Source organism: Rhynchophorus ferrugineus, unplaced genomic scaffold, assembly GCF_030347505.1.
Source record: "Rhynchophorus ferrugineus isolate W39M unplaced genomic scaffold, kcgeb_rfMv2 rfM6, whole genome shotgun sequence".
Lineage (NCBI taxonomy): Eukaryota > Metazoa > Arthropoda > Insecta > Coleoptera > Curculionidae > Rhynchophorus > Rhynchophorus ferrugineus.
Genome location: NW_027472585.1, coordinates 46,810,572 through 46,824,890, shown reverse-complemented (window position 1 = coordinate 46,824,890; position 14,319 = coordinate 46,810,572). Strand labels below are relative to the sequence as shown.

The 14,319-nt window shown below is 29.7% G+C and overlaps 4 protein-coding genes and 1 long non-coding RNA gene across 8 annotated transcripts; 3 read left to right on the top strand and 2 right to left on the bottom strand.

Moving 5' to 3' along the window:
• Positions 1-332: 332 nt before the first annotated feature.
• Positions 333-2,054, top strand: LOC143198368 (cathepsin B-like). The gene is made up of 4 exons (XM_076407540.1): positions 333-692; positions 752-949; positions 1,479-1,722; positions 1,787-2,054. The coding sequence occupies exons 1-4, from the start codon at positions 363-365 to the stop codon at positions 1,999-2,001; spliced, it is 987 nt and encodes a 328-aa protein (XP_076263655.1). The 5' UTR covers positions 333-362; the 3' UTR covers positions 2,002-2,054.
• A 537-nt stretch (positions 2,055-2,591) lies between these two features.
• On the bottom strand, positions 2,592-6,635 carry LOC143198365 (venom carboxylesterase-6). 3 transcript variants are annotated; one of them, XM_076407531.1, is made up of 11 exons: positions 6,478-6,634; positions 6,287-6,424; positions 5,983-6,114; positions 5,751-5,919; positions 4,686-4,871; positions 4,413-4,618; positions 3,768-3,948; positions 3,551-3,717; positions 3,155-3,284; positions 2,872-3,031; positions 2,592-2,812 (listed from the first exon to the last, which is right to left on the bottom strand). In XM_076407531.1, the coding sequence occupies exons 1-11, from the start codon at positions 6,508-6,510 to the stop codon at positions 2,632-2,634; spliced, it is 1,683 nt and encodes a 560-aa protein (XP_076263646.1). In that variant the 5' UTR covers positions 6,511-6,634; the 3' UTR covers positions 2,592-2,631. The 3 variants fall into 3 exon arrangements, with proteins under 3 accessions (XP_076263646.1, XP_076263647.1, XP_076263648.1); XM_076407532.1 differs by having other exon boundaries at positions 3,551-3,714; XM_076407533.1 differs by lacking the exons at positions 2,592-2,812; positions 3,155-3,284 and having other exon boundaries at positions 2,878-3,031; positions 6,478-6,635.
• Positions 6,636-6,908: 273 nt separating this feature from the next.
• Positions 6,909-10,654, top strand: LOC143198364 (venom carboxylesterase-6). Its single transcript, XM_076407530.1, has 12 exons — positions 6,909-6,943; positions 7,210-7,288; positions 7,346-7,492; positions 7,776-7,907; positions 7,970-8,132; positions 8,191-8,376; positions 8,680-8,888; positions 9,120-9,297; positions 9,379-9,545; positions 9,599-9,728; positions 10,180-10,339; positions 10,410-10,654. The coding sequence occupies exons 1-12, from the start codon at positions 6,924-6,926 to the stop codon at positions 10,597-10,599; spliced, it is 1,761 nt and encodes a 586-aa protein (XP_076263645.1). The 5' UTR covers positions 6,909-6,923; the 3' UTR covers positions 10,600-10,654.
• Positions 10,655-10,713: 59 nt separating this feature from the next.
• Dbp45A (putative ATP-dependent RNA helicase Dbp45A) lies at positions 10,714-13,845 on the top strand. Of its 2 annotated transcripts, XM_076407539.1 has the most exons (8): positions 10,714-10,801; positions 11,491-11,613; positions 11,668-11,751; positions 11,814-12,143; positions 12,196-12,493; positions 12,552-12,706; positions 12,765-12,965; positions 13,444-13,845. In XM_076407539.1, exons 2-8 carry the CDS (start codon positions 11,538-11,540, stop codon positions 13,686-13,688), a joined length of 1,389 nt encoding a protein of 462 aa, XP_076263654.1. In that variant the 5' UTR covers positions 10,714-10,801; positions 11,491-11,537; the 3' UTR covers positions 13,689-13,845. The 2 variants fall into 2 exon arrangements, with proteins under 2 accessions (XP_076263654.1, XP_076263653.1); XM_076407538.1 differs by lacking the exon at positions 10,714-10,801 and having other exon boundaries at positions 11,433-11,613.
• On the bottom strand, positions 10,735-11,046 carry LOC143198370 (uncharacterized). Its single transcript, XR_013006206.1, has 2 exons — positions 10,917-11,046; positions 10,735-10,865 (listed from the first exon to the last, which is right to left on the bottom strand). It is a non-coding gene; the product is annotated as an uncharacterized LOC143198370 (long non-coding RNA).
• Positions 13,846-14,319: the final 474 nt, after the last annotated feature.

The following is a 14,319-nucleotide window of genomic DNA, read 5'->3' as shown; positions in this document are numbered from 1 at the left end:
AAACTGAAAATCCACGAATATTAGATAGTATACTTAAGATGTGATATTTTATATCTTTACAGAATTTATTAATTTCAATCTTTCAGACAACCGATGGGGTAATATTGAAAATTTGCAAAGCTTTTATGATTTCATCATATTTATACCTAACATAAAAATATAAATTAGACGCAGTATGATTTTCAAAAATTATATTCTAGCTAATTACACTAATAAATTTCTCAAGTATCGATAAAGTTAAAAATCCTTAACAACGGGATGTTTTTAAACAAATCAACAAATAGAAATATCTTTTATTTGATCATATCTTCTTGAATCGCATATAAAACTGCTCCAATTTAAAATTTATTCATATTTTCAAAATGACCCGCGTTGTTGTCTGTTTACTGGCTTTTGCCGCTGCAGCAAGTGCAGGAAAACTGCTACATCCACTCTCAGACGAATTCATCGCTAAAATCAACAGCAAGCAATCCACATGGATAGCAGGAAGAAATTTTGGAGCAGACGAGTACGACCTATTTAAACAACTCGCTTCTGGATCTAAAGGTATTAAGAATCCTGAACAGTTAATAGCCACTGCCTATGATGAAGATGTAGACATTCCTGAAGCCTTTGATTCGAGAGAAGCCTGGCCAAAATGTGCTGATATAATTGGTCTGATACGTGACCAATCTAGATGTGGTGCTTGTTGGGTGCGATTTCCCTTTTATACGTTGTTTCGGTTGTATTAATATAATTTATTTTCATGAAGGCCTTCGCAGCTGCTGAAGCAATGTCTGATCGAATTTGTATTCACTCCAATGGTGAACGAAAACTTTTAGTATCATCCCAAGATATTACCACCTGCACTTTCCTAAGTGGATGTGATGGAGGTTACGTTAATTTGCCTTGGGGCCAATGGAACACCAATGGATACGTCACAGGAGGCTTATATAACAACACAGAACAGGTATATAATAATGTAATTTTGAATTATTACGATTTATTTCATTATGAATTAGAAGGTTTTTGGATGATTGATAACATTTAATTGTTTGTTAATCCATCTAACGCTGTATTGTTAAGTAACAAAAATATTTGTTTTATCGTTTATTTATTGATGGAATTTCCATTATAGCATTAGACTGTTTAAATTGCACTATTAATTTTGAAGCAAATCTAAAATATTCTCTAATGTCTATCACCTCATATTATATCAATCCGTAAGAATAACTAAAACGCATTAAATTAATAATTAATGAAATAACAGCTATTATCATACTATTTAAATACCGTAAATAAGGAAATCAAAAGGAAAGGATCAAAACTACTTCTAACACGAATTTTGAGACTCAATACGACGTTTACTGGTTTAATTCCATTGATTAAATGTAATGTATTTATGTCAAGTAGTTAAACATTCACATTATAGTTAATAATTGAGCAATAGACTAAATATGACTTTACTTTAAAAAATTATTAATATATAAATTTCTTAGGGATGTAAGTCTTATTTCCTACCAAATTGCGAAGACCATCCTAATCAATGCACCGATTACGTGGACACCCCTAGTTGCAGTGATGTGTGTGATGACCCTTCGGTAACCTATAGGTCTCAATTAACATATGGCCAGATACCAACGTATGCTCGAAATGAGAAACAAATTCAACTCGAAGTTATGCAGAACGGGCCAGTAGAAACTTCGCTTAGCGTCTACATGGATTTTGCTTCATATAAATCAGGTATAGGAATGATTTATAGCGTAATAAGTACCCACAGTATATTTAAAAAATATAAATTCCTTAGGTATATATCAGCATGTACTCGGCGAGTATGAAGGTGGTCATGCAGTTAAAATAATTGGTTGGGGCGTAGAGAACGGCATTAAATATTGGACCATTGCTAATTCGTGGAATGAACGATGGGGAGAAGATGGTTTCTTCAGAATGCTACGTGGCGTGAACGAATGCGGAATTGAAAGTGAAGCAGTTTCTGGATTACCTGATTTTACAAAATTTTAAGCAAACCCCCAAAACAATACAATAATTAATGTAATATAACAAATATATATGTACAATCATTAAAAAAACTTTTAATTATTACAAAAAATATACTTTTCCATTTAATAAATTTCGATTAATTAATTATTTCTAACAGCTTCGAATATCATCGATCGTTCTATTTTAAATGTATATCAATATGAACGTAAAGAGATTTTAGTCACGTCAATATATTAATTTTTTTTGATAGCTCCAACTGTTGCTAAAAAATAACATTGAAAATGCACAGGCTGACCATAAGTTTATTTTAATATACAGGAAAACATGTAATATTATTAGGTTGTTACACTTAAACTTATTGTTAACATCTGTTATATTTGTATCTGTTAAATTGATATAGATAGATAATCGATAACTTATACTTAAATATGTATAAGAAGAAAAATAACTAGCAGAGTATGTTGTAATCTGGCTCGGGCTAAGGAACAGAAGTGTAAGTAAAGTCTTCTTCTTTTTCGAAAGCCAAAAGTGGTGTTATTAATTCCGTTCTGTCTAGAATTAAAAATAATTCATAACAGAAACTTGAAATTATGAATTTAAAACTAATTGAATTATATTATCTATTTTATTATTCTCTCAAGAAAAATGTTATCAAAATGTATCTAATGGAGGCACTGCATAATTTTTATACAACTGGTCCCAAAATAAATACATATCGGATTTTGGATAATCATTTATCATAATAGATTGCGGCCAAATTTCCAAATGTTTAAATTGACTCGCATCAACTGGATCCCATTTAGTTAGTTGATCATAATCTGGAGTCGGATTTCTAAAAAATTTATATTTTTTAATATTTTTTAGCAATACTTAAGTAAATCTAATATATACAGATATTTCACGAAATTTGTCCACATTGATAAAATATTATTGTGTACAACGGTATCTGCATCAGGAAAATATGCAGGATTAGTGTTATCAGGTATCTCGTCACTGTACCATCTACTAAATATATAATTTAACTCTTCGCCATGTGTTACATTACCAGTACCTATAACATAATAGTAAGCAATTAAATAATTCTTTATAAATTATCATAATTAACTACACTTATTTCAACTATAAATTGATTTCATAGTTGACAATACAATAAGCAATAAAACAAGAAAGGTACCTTCTAGTCTATCCTTATTGTTTCCCATCAAACCACTATACGCAAAATTATAAAAGTATACTGTACTGTGGGCTGACATTAGTTGAGCCTGTTTGATTTGGGCTTTATCGAAATCAAAGAAACTGTGAAACTAGAACCAATACTAATTTAATGCCGTACAAATATAAATTTGTGTCTGCTTAGTAAATATATTTGTACCTAGCATTTTATATTATTTATTTATTATTGACGGTTATTTAGTAATATTATCCTTTGTAAAAGCCTTGAAATACTTTTATCTGTATACAAACCACAAACATAAATTAACAACCATATCCAAAAGAAAGTCATCTCACCACGTTTTATCAAACTATAGGGAAAAAGGAGAACACAATAGTTATTAGTTTACAGACTTACTCTGATACAGTTTGCCAAATTGTTTTCGAAACCTCCAGGTCCACCAAAGAAATCTCTGATTTCTGATCCTAGCTCAACTTTCAAATCAACATCATCAATGTGCAAGTTAAAGGGAACTAAGATTTCAGGTTGAGTATCGTAAGCGTACCACAGTCCACTAGAATCTACTAACAAATTATTTATTTGTATGCCTCTTATACAAAATGACTGATAATACCGCCTTCTATTAAACTCATCATTTCTTCAGCGTTCATACCAATGATGGTAGGAATTTGATTATATTGGCCACTTTTAAAAAGTTCGTACATTGGTTCTGTTAGGAAAGCTCCGTCATGGGGAACCTCAATAACAGGCGTGTAGAGGAAACCTTTTGATACTTGTAAATTATTGTAATCCGCCTAAAATAATTTTTCAATATCTTTACTCAATATACAAATTGCCTTTCATGTTCAAGAAACTAACTACACCAGTAAGTTGTATTATAATTGTCCAATATAGTTGTTTATAAATATGTATTTTGGGGGCCAAGACTGATTGAAAGAATAATGAGAAAATGTGTTTAATAAATATCTCGTTTTAAATCAACTCTCTCATGCTCTGCACTAAGAGTGTTCTGACGATATGACATCCTAAAAATATCTTCGTAAAGGGAACTTGGCAAGAACAAAGTAGAAAAGTTTCAGAGTTGCTTCAAGCATTAAGAAAAAAATTTAAAACGTGTATTCTGTAAAAACATTAATACACATTTTGTCATACTAAACTGGTTTATTCTTTACTCCTCGTTGTGTATAAAATAAATTATATATTTAATTAATTAGTTTTTATTATATATTGTTTTTTATATATTATATGTGATACTTACGTAGTCATTATTTAAAGCTGCCGAGGCCTGGTCAATCGCAGAAGCAGGAACGGAACGCAAGAAGTCGAGTAACTCCTGCGATGTAGTACCGCTGTAGTTTGTATCCACATACTGAGCAGTTAAATACGATATTTTTGTTGAATTTCTCTGATAGGCCCACGGAGACAATGCAGATCCACTTTCTTGAATTGCCCCTCTAAATAGACCTACAAAAAATAGTTTTAGCTTGTTCTATGAAAGAAAAGAAGCTAAATTAGTTTTGTGATAGATAACCTTGAGATTTTGGACTCAGTATTTGGTAAGAAACCGATGATGCTCCTGCGCTTTGTCCGAATATGGTAACTTTAGTAGGGTCTCCACCAAAATATTGAATGTTTTTTTGTATCCACTCTAGGGCGAAAAGTTGATCTTTTAAGCCAATATTTCCGGGAATTACATCATCTCCAGTTGACAAAAAACCTAGAAAATCCAAAATTTATATCACACTGTACCATCACTACATTTTATAAAACCACGTTGTGTGTGGGTGTGTGTCTGTCTGTTCGCAATAAACTCAAAAACTGCTGAACAGATATTCATGAGGTTTTCACCAATACATTGTTGCTGATAACTGCTGAAAATATTGGAAAGGGTGGGAACTTTCACCGAAATATCTTTCATCGAACGCTCTCTAGTATCTTTTTAAGATATAACAAAACAATGTATTGTGGGATAGATTTATACAGAAAAGTCCGCGATTGCATATACTTACAGATTACTATACGCATTCTAATTTCTAAAAAATGGTCACGTACAATGTAGTAATTGAAAATCTGTTTAGACATCTATAATGTTAATCTGTATCAATATAAATAAGTTAGTTAACATACTTTAAGCATTTCATGCACATTATAGCAATCCCTTACTCCATATAATTTAAACGAATGAATATCTTAGGAAGTATCTTTATTGCAGAATAAAAATAAACAGGCGCGAGAATAAATTCAAGTAGCATATTCGACGCGACAAGCTGATGCGATCCTACGACAACAAGAAGATGTATGTATAATATATAGTATATTATATAATAAAATTAATATGTTAAATTAATAGGGTCCTTTGATTTCGAAGCAATAATTTTAAACATATTTCTGTCTAGCTCTATAAAAATAGTTTTGCCATTCAATGTTCACAAAATATTGGATCTTGATCGGTACTGGAGAAAATGTTTATGGCAAGTTCAAATGGTTTTCTTAAAGTTTGTTAATGAATGTATTTAAGCCAAACATGCTTCTATGGATTTATGGACGTAGATTTTATGAACATAGTTTGAACATACATATATTATTTAATACATACCAAATGGACCTAACCTATAATTAAAAGCAGCCACTACTATATTCTCGTTCATAAAAAATTTAGGTCCGACACCGCCCTCTATCATATACCCAGCCCCTTGTTCAAATGCTCCACCATGTATAAAGACCATTACAGGTAAATCATTTTCAACGCGTGAAACAGTCAAATCCTACAAAAACCTGTGTGATTAATAATTCATATATGTATTATTTAGATCTTTTATCGCGTTTACCTTTGGAGAAAAGACATTGATAAATAAACAATCTTCACTTTCCTTCTCACTATCTTCATAAACTTGATAACAAACATGCTTTTCAGATGTTGCGTCATAAACATCATCCCAAGGAGTAACTGCTACAGGTGGCTATATCAATCAAAATGTATATTATTAATACGAATCAATTTTTGACAATTTTATTCAACAATTTTATTTTTTCGCTAGAATTTAGATTAATTAAAATATTTAGCATTTTGTAAAAATTAGTTTTTTAAATTACTATTTCTATTTTCATTTTCTGTTTCCGATTGTTTATTACCTGAAATCTTAATTCACCAACGGGTGGAGCTGCATATCGAATAGCCAGAAAAGAATTATACTGAGTCCCTATTAACGTAGACTCAATGATTCCTTGTATTTTTCCATCTGGTAGATCAACAATAACAGCTCTTGATAGCTAAAATACATAATTTGTTATACTAAATATGAAGTCGTAAACCAATAATTTACCTGCAAAAACGCTAAAATTAGTATCCAAAACATTATCTAAATGTCTTTATTGGAAACGAAAATTGAAATGAAGAAACCTTAAAGTATTTAATAGTATATATGAGTGATTTATAAATATATAACTAAGGATCAAAACACTCATGCGATAAACCAAATATCATTTTTTGTTCGAAATTTCTACCAGGATCTTGAAAATTAGCGAAATACGATTACTGTACTCGAAGTTGAAAGGTACACGAGATTGACGTGATATGATAAACAGAAGATTATTCAATAATAGGATATACATGATACTGGAAAACTCTGTACTTGCTGTATTAACGGTTCTTAGAATTATTTTCAAGTTTGCCAGCGATATTTACGAGTAAAATCGAGCGAATATGACGACTAATGTTATGTTTTTGATCAATAACGCATCCAAGATTTGGTTTGGGAGGTTGATCAACATGAATAATAATGATACTGAGTATAACACAGGCGAGAAATTGTCATGAAAAATTAATTCAATTTATATATATATATATATATATATATATATATATATATATATATATATATATATATATATTAGCACAAAAATAGAAATGGAAAGTTATACATAATTACTGACAACCAACAACTGAAATAAATATGACCTTAATAAAATTAATTTTTCTGATACATAAGTGTTATTTTGTAAACAATCCACTTTTGATATACTGATATATTTTAAGTATTTCCATATTATTTAAGGTTTAGCATTTTGAAACGACATTATTTGACAAGTGTATCAAAGATGGCTTTGAAGTTAGTTGTTCTCTGTCTCGTTCTTGTAAGTATGATAATGACATTGATGTTAATTTAAAAAAAAATTATGGAATAATTTTAGATTGAATTTGCAATAGGCGATGTTATAGTGCAAACATATGATGGAAAAATCAGGGGTATCTCACAACAAACAAGAAATGGCATAACTTATAATTCATTCTTAGGGGTGCGATATGGAAAAAATCCTATAAATGAATTGAGATTCCAAGTAAGGTTAATGAAGACTTGTTTTCATATTCCAATCGCCTAAAACTTATTGAAATAAATTAATTATTGTTTTCTTATAATTAGCTAATTTGATATATTATTTTCAAACCATATAGCTCAAGTTAAACATTCCAAATATAATTGAAACAAAATGTTTCACTCGTTCAAACTCTGTAAAGTCTTGTTAAGAAAGTATTAAAGTAAAAAAAAATCATTAAGAAGTTCAACTTTAACTCTTATATTATCATTATTTTAAAAGTAAGTATATTTATTAACAACTTTAGCCACCTATTCCTGTTGATCCTTGGGACGATGTATTCGACGCAACTACAGAAAAGGGTATTTGTTATCAAGTTACCTTGGACTCAGATTTAGAAACGGAAGACTGTCTGCTCTTGAATTTATACACCCCAATGGTAAGATCGTATATATAACAAATCAAAAAATAGTTAAAATGGTTCACTTATTTGTTACGTAGGACTTGTCTTCTAATTCTTCAGCTAGTTTACCAGTTATGTTTTTCATCCACGGCGGTGGCTTTGTGGAAGGTTCAGGTATACTCGAATGGGGTGTCGGGCCTCAATTTTTTGTAGAATATGGAGTGATTATGGTCGCTATCAATTACCGACTTGGTCCTTTTGGTAATATTAGTGCACTACTTTAAAAATCATAATTACTTATTAACATTTTTTCATAAAGGATTTTTATCAACTGGTGATAGTGTCATACCTGGAAATGTTGGAATGAAAGATCAACTGATGGCTTTACAATGGGTACAACGGAATATTAAATATTTTGGAGGCGATCCTGAAAAAGTGACGATATTTGGACAGAGCGCTGGTGCTGCTTCAGTTTCGTATCTTTTGTTGAGCCCTCTATCAAAAGGTACATAACATACTCATTTATTTTAATTGTTAAGCAAAGGCAGTATAATAATAAACTTAACCTTTCTCTGATCCTCATTTTAAAGTACTATCGAAATACCAACATTATCAATATTTTTTAGAAAATTTTAGAAGTCTGTAAACTGATATTTGCATAAAAAACTAATCACTAAATAATAATAATCTTGTATAGTTAACGATATTTTCTTCTCAATATTTGTGGCTTAACTATGGAATTATTTTATTTTCTAAAGTATATTGAAAACTTTTATTACTAAATGGCTAATTTGTACCATAATTGTAGGACTTTTTAGAGCTGCTATACTTGAGAGTGGCTCTGCGCTAAGTCCCTGGGCTTATCAAAGAAATCAAGTGGAAATATCCTTCCAAACAGCAGCCGTTCTGAATCAAGAATTTGCGGAGAACAGAAATTCAAGCGATCTTTTAGAATATTTACAGAGCATTAGTGGAAAGGAAATCGACGTGGCATCGGCAGAATTAACCGCTAAAATAGTTAGTATTATATTTCAGACTTTATTTTCAGAAAATAATGTATATAAATAATAAGTAAGCAGTAATGAAAAATGGACATCAACATCAACACTAACAATGTCAGCAATGTAGTAACATTAACTCCCTAATAACAACATTCAATAAATTAAAAAGAATGTATTTAGATATTGATTTCCTTTTCTTTTATATATTTTTTATACATTCTTTATAATACCATACTATTTATTTTAGCAAAATGCGGGAAATCTACAGATTTCCAAAGGGTTTTTCTATACGCCTGTAATTGAACAACAATCAGACGACGCATTTTTAACCAATTTGCAATATGAAAGCTTTGCAAATGGCCTTTTTAACAATGTGCCAGTTCTTATCGGATTCAATGCAGAGGAAAGTCTGTTTATGATCTCTGGTAAGATTTATGTATTTTGGTATTATTGAATACATTTCCGTAAAATTGCAACTATTTTTATTCTAATTAATGATTCTTTAGATGGATTTCCAGCAATTCTCGAAGCCTATGATAGCGATACTAAATTAGTCGTTCCATTTGATATGCACATTGGAGATCTAGACGTTAAACAAGCTGTCGGCGATATCATAAAACAATTTTATATTCCTGGTCAGAATTTCCAAGATAGTCTACTAGCAGGAGTAAAGGTAAAAAAATACGAAGGCGTATCATTCGTATTCTAATTTAGTTTTATTTTCAGTACCATTCAAATCAAGACTTTGACAAGTCAGTTATAAAACAAGCTGAGCTTCAAGCACCTTATATTCCAGTGTATTTTTATGAGTTTACTTATAGTGGTAAAATGGGCAATAATCCTACACATCTTGATGGTAAGTCGTCAATTTAGATTTCAATTATTTCCTATGATGGTAAATCTCTTAGCATTTTTTTATTTCCGGAAATTATTTTAAAATTGTTATCAAAGTCACGCTATTGAGAAAAATATATAACGAAATGGTATTATCCATCCTATATTTTTAAAGTTGTAATTTATATAATTAAAAGTAACGTTAATCAAGGTAGCCCTAATGTATTCTTAAGTAGCTTAGTTGGTTGTCTATATTTTATTTAAAGAACGATTTATTTATTCCTTTTTTTATTAAGTTTCTTCCCCGACGGCAACTCTATGAATTCTATGAGGTGGTGTAAGGCCATTAAAAAAATTAACAATATTTTGAATATGCAGTTGGTTGTTAAGTATTTTTTATATGATTTTTCTAAATACTCTCATAATAAATTAAACTTTCTGAGGGGCACCAACATACATGGTATTAATTTTAGGGTCTGGTGCTGTTGGTCATGGAGAAGAACAAAACTATATATTTGGAAGATGGTACAGTGATGAACTTCCTGATAATACTGACCTTAGTCAATTTCCACAAGCTGATGTTAACGTGCATTACAGATTTATGACCCTGTTTACAAATTTTGCTAAATATTTGTAAGTATTTACCATTTATGTTTATATTACATTTTTAAATAAAATATACATTTCCATATTTTGCTTAAAGAAACCCCACACCCGAACAAGAAGAAATTCTGCAAAATATTATATGGCCAACGGTCCAAACCGAAAATTTCCAATATTTACAGATTGATACTGATTTATCGGTCAACCAAGGATACCCGAAAAGTAAAATGTATTCGTTGTGGACTAACCTTTATGAAACGTATGGTACTAAACCATTTGATACGTTTTAATATCAAATACGTATGGCGTTGATTTTGATTTGAAATTAAAAATTTATCACATTTATTATTTGCTCTTTTATTTCCTTTCTTTTATACTAGTTATTTTTTTAAATTTTAATATATGTATATAGTCCAAAGTCAACGACAGAATTACATCATTTTATTTCAACTGATAATTTCTACAGATATGAACAATAGGCTATTTAAAAAGGTTAGTCGCAGTTGCCTTAACAGACACTTAACACCGTAGCAAATTTCAAACCAAAAATATCATACTAAAAAGAGTAAGCTTTTAACATTGTCTACAAGATGATAATTTCCTGTACCTAATAATCGAAATTACACCTGTTCCAACCTTGAATTCTGAAAGCATATCTAAGATATAAATATATTATATAAAATATATTAAATATATTATTAAACATTATATAAAACTCATATATACATTATATATACATCATATAAAAAGATGATGTTCTTCATATAAAAAGATGATAAGATAGAGTAATCTTGATGTTCATGGGAACTTGAATTACTATTTAATATATAACCATAGAGTAACCATAGTTCTCTATGTATATAACGTCACAAATTTTACAGCACTAAGCACAATATATCGATATTTTTTTAATATCGAAAACGATATATTGATATTTTTTTAAATATAATTCCCTAAATATTTAAAATCAAGTACCGATTTTAAAGGCTTTTTAAAAATCATATTTAATCTATTCTGAAAAAATATTAATATATCGCCAAAAATATCGATTTTTTTTCTGAAAATATGGATATACCGATATTTCTTCTACATCCCTACATTATAGTGTTAAAATAGTTGAATATATTCCAGAGTTTTGTGCTATTTGCCGGAATTTTCAAAGAAGTATGTTTCTTTCATAGGGTTATGTTTTGTTCAGGCGCTTGAAGGTTATGGACATATTTTAAATATGGATTTGGACAAAAATATTAAATTCAAAGATTTAAAATTACAAAATTGGCTTGTAAAACAATGTCATTCGATAGGTATATATTTTTTCTGCTAATCATATTAAGCGTATTAACTAACATCAATTTTAGGGTTGAAAAATCCGACTTTGATACAATTAAACTGCATTCCAAAAATATTAGAAGGACAGGATTGTATTGGTGCCGCCAAAACAGGTACTTTAGACGTTTGTTATTTAAAGAATACAAGCAAAATATAAAAAGCTATAACATTTTAGGTAGCGGTAAAACATTAGCATTTGCATTACCCATAGTCCAAAAATTGTGTGAGGATCCATATGGCATATATGCTTTAGTTTTAACACCTACAAGGGAATTAGCTTATCAAATTGCGGATCAGTTTACAATCATAGGCAAACCAATTAATCTTAAAACATGTGTTGTAGTAGGTGGAATGGATATGGTTGAGCAAGGAAAATTATTATCAAAAAATCCACATATTGTCGTGGGAACACCAGGTAGATTGGCAGATCATTTAGAAAGTTGTAAGACTTTTACATTATCAAAAATTAAATTTTTGGTTCTCGACGAAGCAGATAGACTTTTAGGTAAATTCTATTATGAGTTCCTTTGATACAGATGTTTAATCAGATATTTCAGGAGGACAATTTGATGAACAAATGAAAACGATTTTTTTGACTTTACCAAAAAGTCGACAAAATTTATTCTTCTCAGCTACTGTTACTGACACTCTTAATATATTAAAAGATACAATCGGAAGGGAAGTGTTCTTATTTGAGGATAAAACTGAAGGGGAAACAGCTACTGTAGCTGCATTAACACAGCAATATTTGCTATGTCCAAAGGATGTTAAAGATGCTTATTTAGTGGAATTGATTAGAACTTATAAGAATAAAGATGAAGATGGCAATGTTATGGTATTTACTGATACTTGCAAGTAGGTTACATTAATAAATTAAATAAAATTTTATACATAAATTACTTTATTTTTTTAGAAACTGCCAAGTACTTTCAATTATGTTAAATGAGGTAGGAATAGATAATGTTGCTTTACATGCCATGATATCACAACAGCAGAGATTAGCAGCATTAAACCGTTTCAAAAACAACACTGTAAAAATCTTAATTGCAACAGATGTTGCTAGCAGAGGTAATATTTTTAGAAATCATCAATATTTACACTATTCACAAGCAGTCGTTTATTATAGGTCTAGATTTTCCAACAGTTAAGTTAGTTATAAATCATAACGTTCCTAAGGTACCGAAAGAGTATATACATAGAGTAGGTAGGACAGCCCGAGCTGGAAGAGGTGGGCAAGCTGTAACACTAGTGACTCCTTATGATATAAAATTATTACAGTCCATAGAAGATTTAATCAAAGTCAAGCTTACAGAATGTAAAATTAACGGTAAGTTAATTCAACAATCAACATAAGTTAATTATTCTAATCATAAATTTTTATGATTTCCATTGTTATCGTAACATCTTGAGCATATATGACAAATTTTAGTGTTTGAAATATAGAAATATACCATTGTATTAAGTCTTAAATTAAATTAGTAAATTTAAGAAAAAATGCAAACGTCTTATAATATAACTCCGACTCTTTATTTATCTTCCATTTACTGATTTTAATTGGACCTTTTATGTCTAAACTCGGAAGTAGTATGAAATTATTTAGCTTATTTATATTTTTAGCATCCTGTAAGCCTTTAGGAACTGCTTGAAATTACAACACATCTGAACTCTTATGGACCTTTGAAAATTACTAAGAAGCTATTAAATCTGGCTATTCTCTTATAATATTTATTTTGTAACAGCCAACACAATTTTCAGTCAGTATTAATTAATATTACTAAAACAACTAAAATTTTTCTCCATTTCAGATAGTGAAGTTGGCAAAATATATACTCAGGTATCTGTAACAAAAAGTGAAGCTTACATCAAATTAGAGGAAAGCGATTTTTATGAGAAGAAGTTAATAAATTTACGTAAGAAATGGATCTTAGAAGGCTTAGACCCCGATGAAGAAGAACAAAAGCTGTTCAAAAAAGGGAAAAAAAATAAGCGAAAAGATAAGAAGATTAAACTAAAACAGAAAAATAAATATATTGTTGATAAAACTCAATAAACAATTTTTTTACAGTAATGTGTAACTAACATTGTTATGTATATGTTATGTAATATGTTATTTAATATAATATTTGCAATTCATATAAATTCATTTTCTGTATTTTTTTCTCTTCTGTATATTCATTTATTCAACAAATTAAATTAATAGTTGTCCATCATAATTATTTTATTAGCTTAACACCCATCATTTTAAAGTTAAAATAATTAAAATTCAATACAGCTTTTCCTGAAGATTAATAGGCAACCTAGGAAGACTGTCATTTGCGGTTGTCATACAATTAAATTCCAGCTCTAGGGGCATAATTAAAGTTTACTCTTTAAATTAAAAAGCTTAAATTTAATTATCATTTTAAAAGATTTAATAAACTTAACAGGTCAATTGAAAAGTCCCCGACCTACCATGGTAAAACACAGTTTTTTTGGCAAAATTAGTTTTTTTTTTATTCAACATAATTCCCTTCAAGGGTGATACACTGATTATAGCGACCCTCCAATTATTCAATCTATCATTTATTATATTATCATTTTTGTAGTATGATTTGTTCTTTGCTTCAAAATAAGCCTCAGTTTCGGCGATCACGTCTTCATTCGACCAAAATTTCTTCCCAGCGAGCATTCTTTTGAAATCT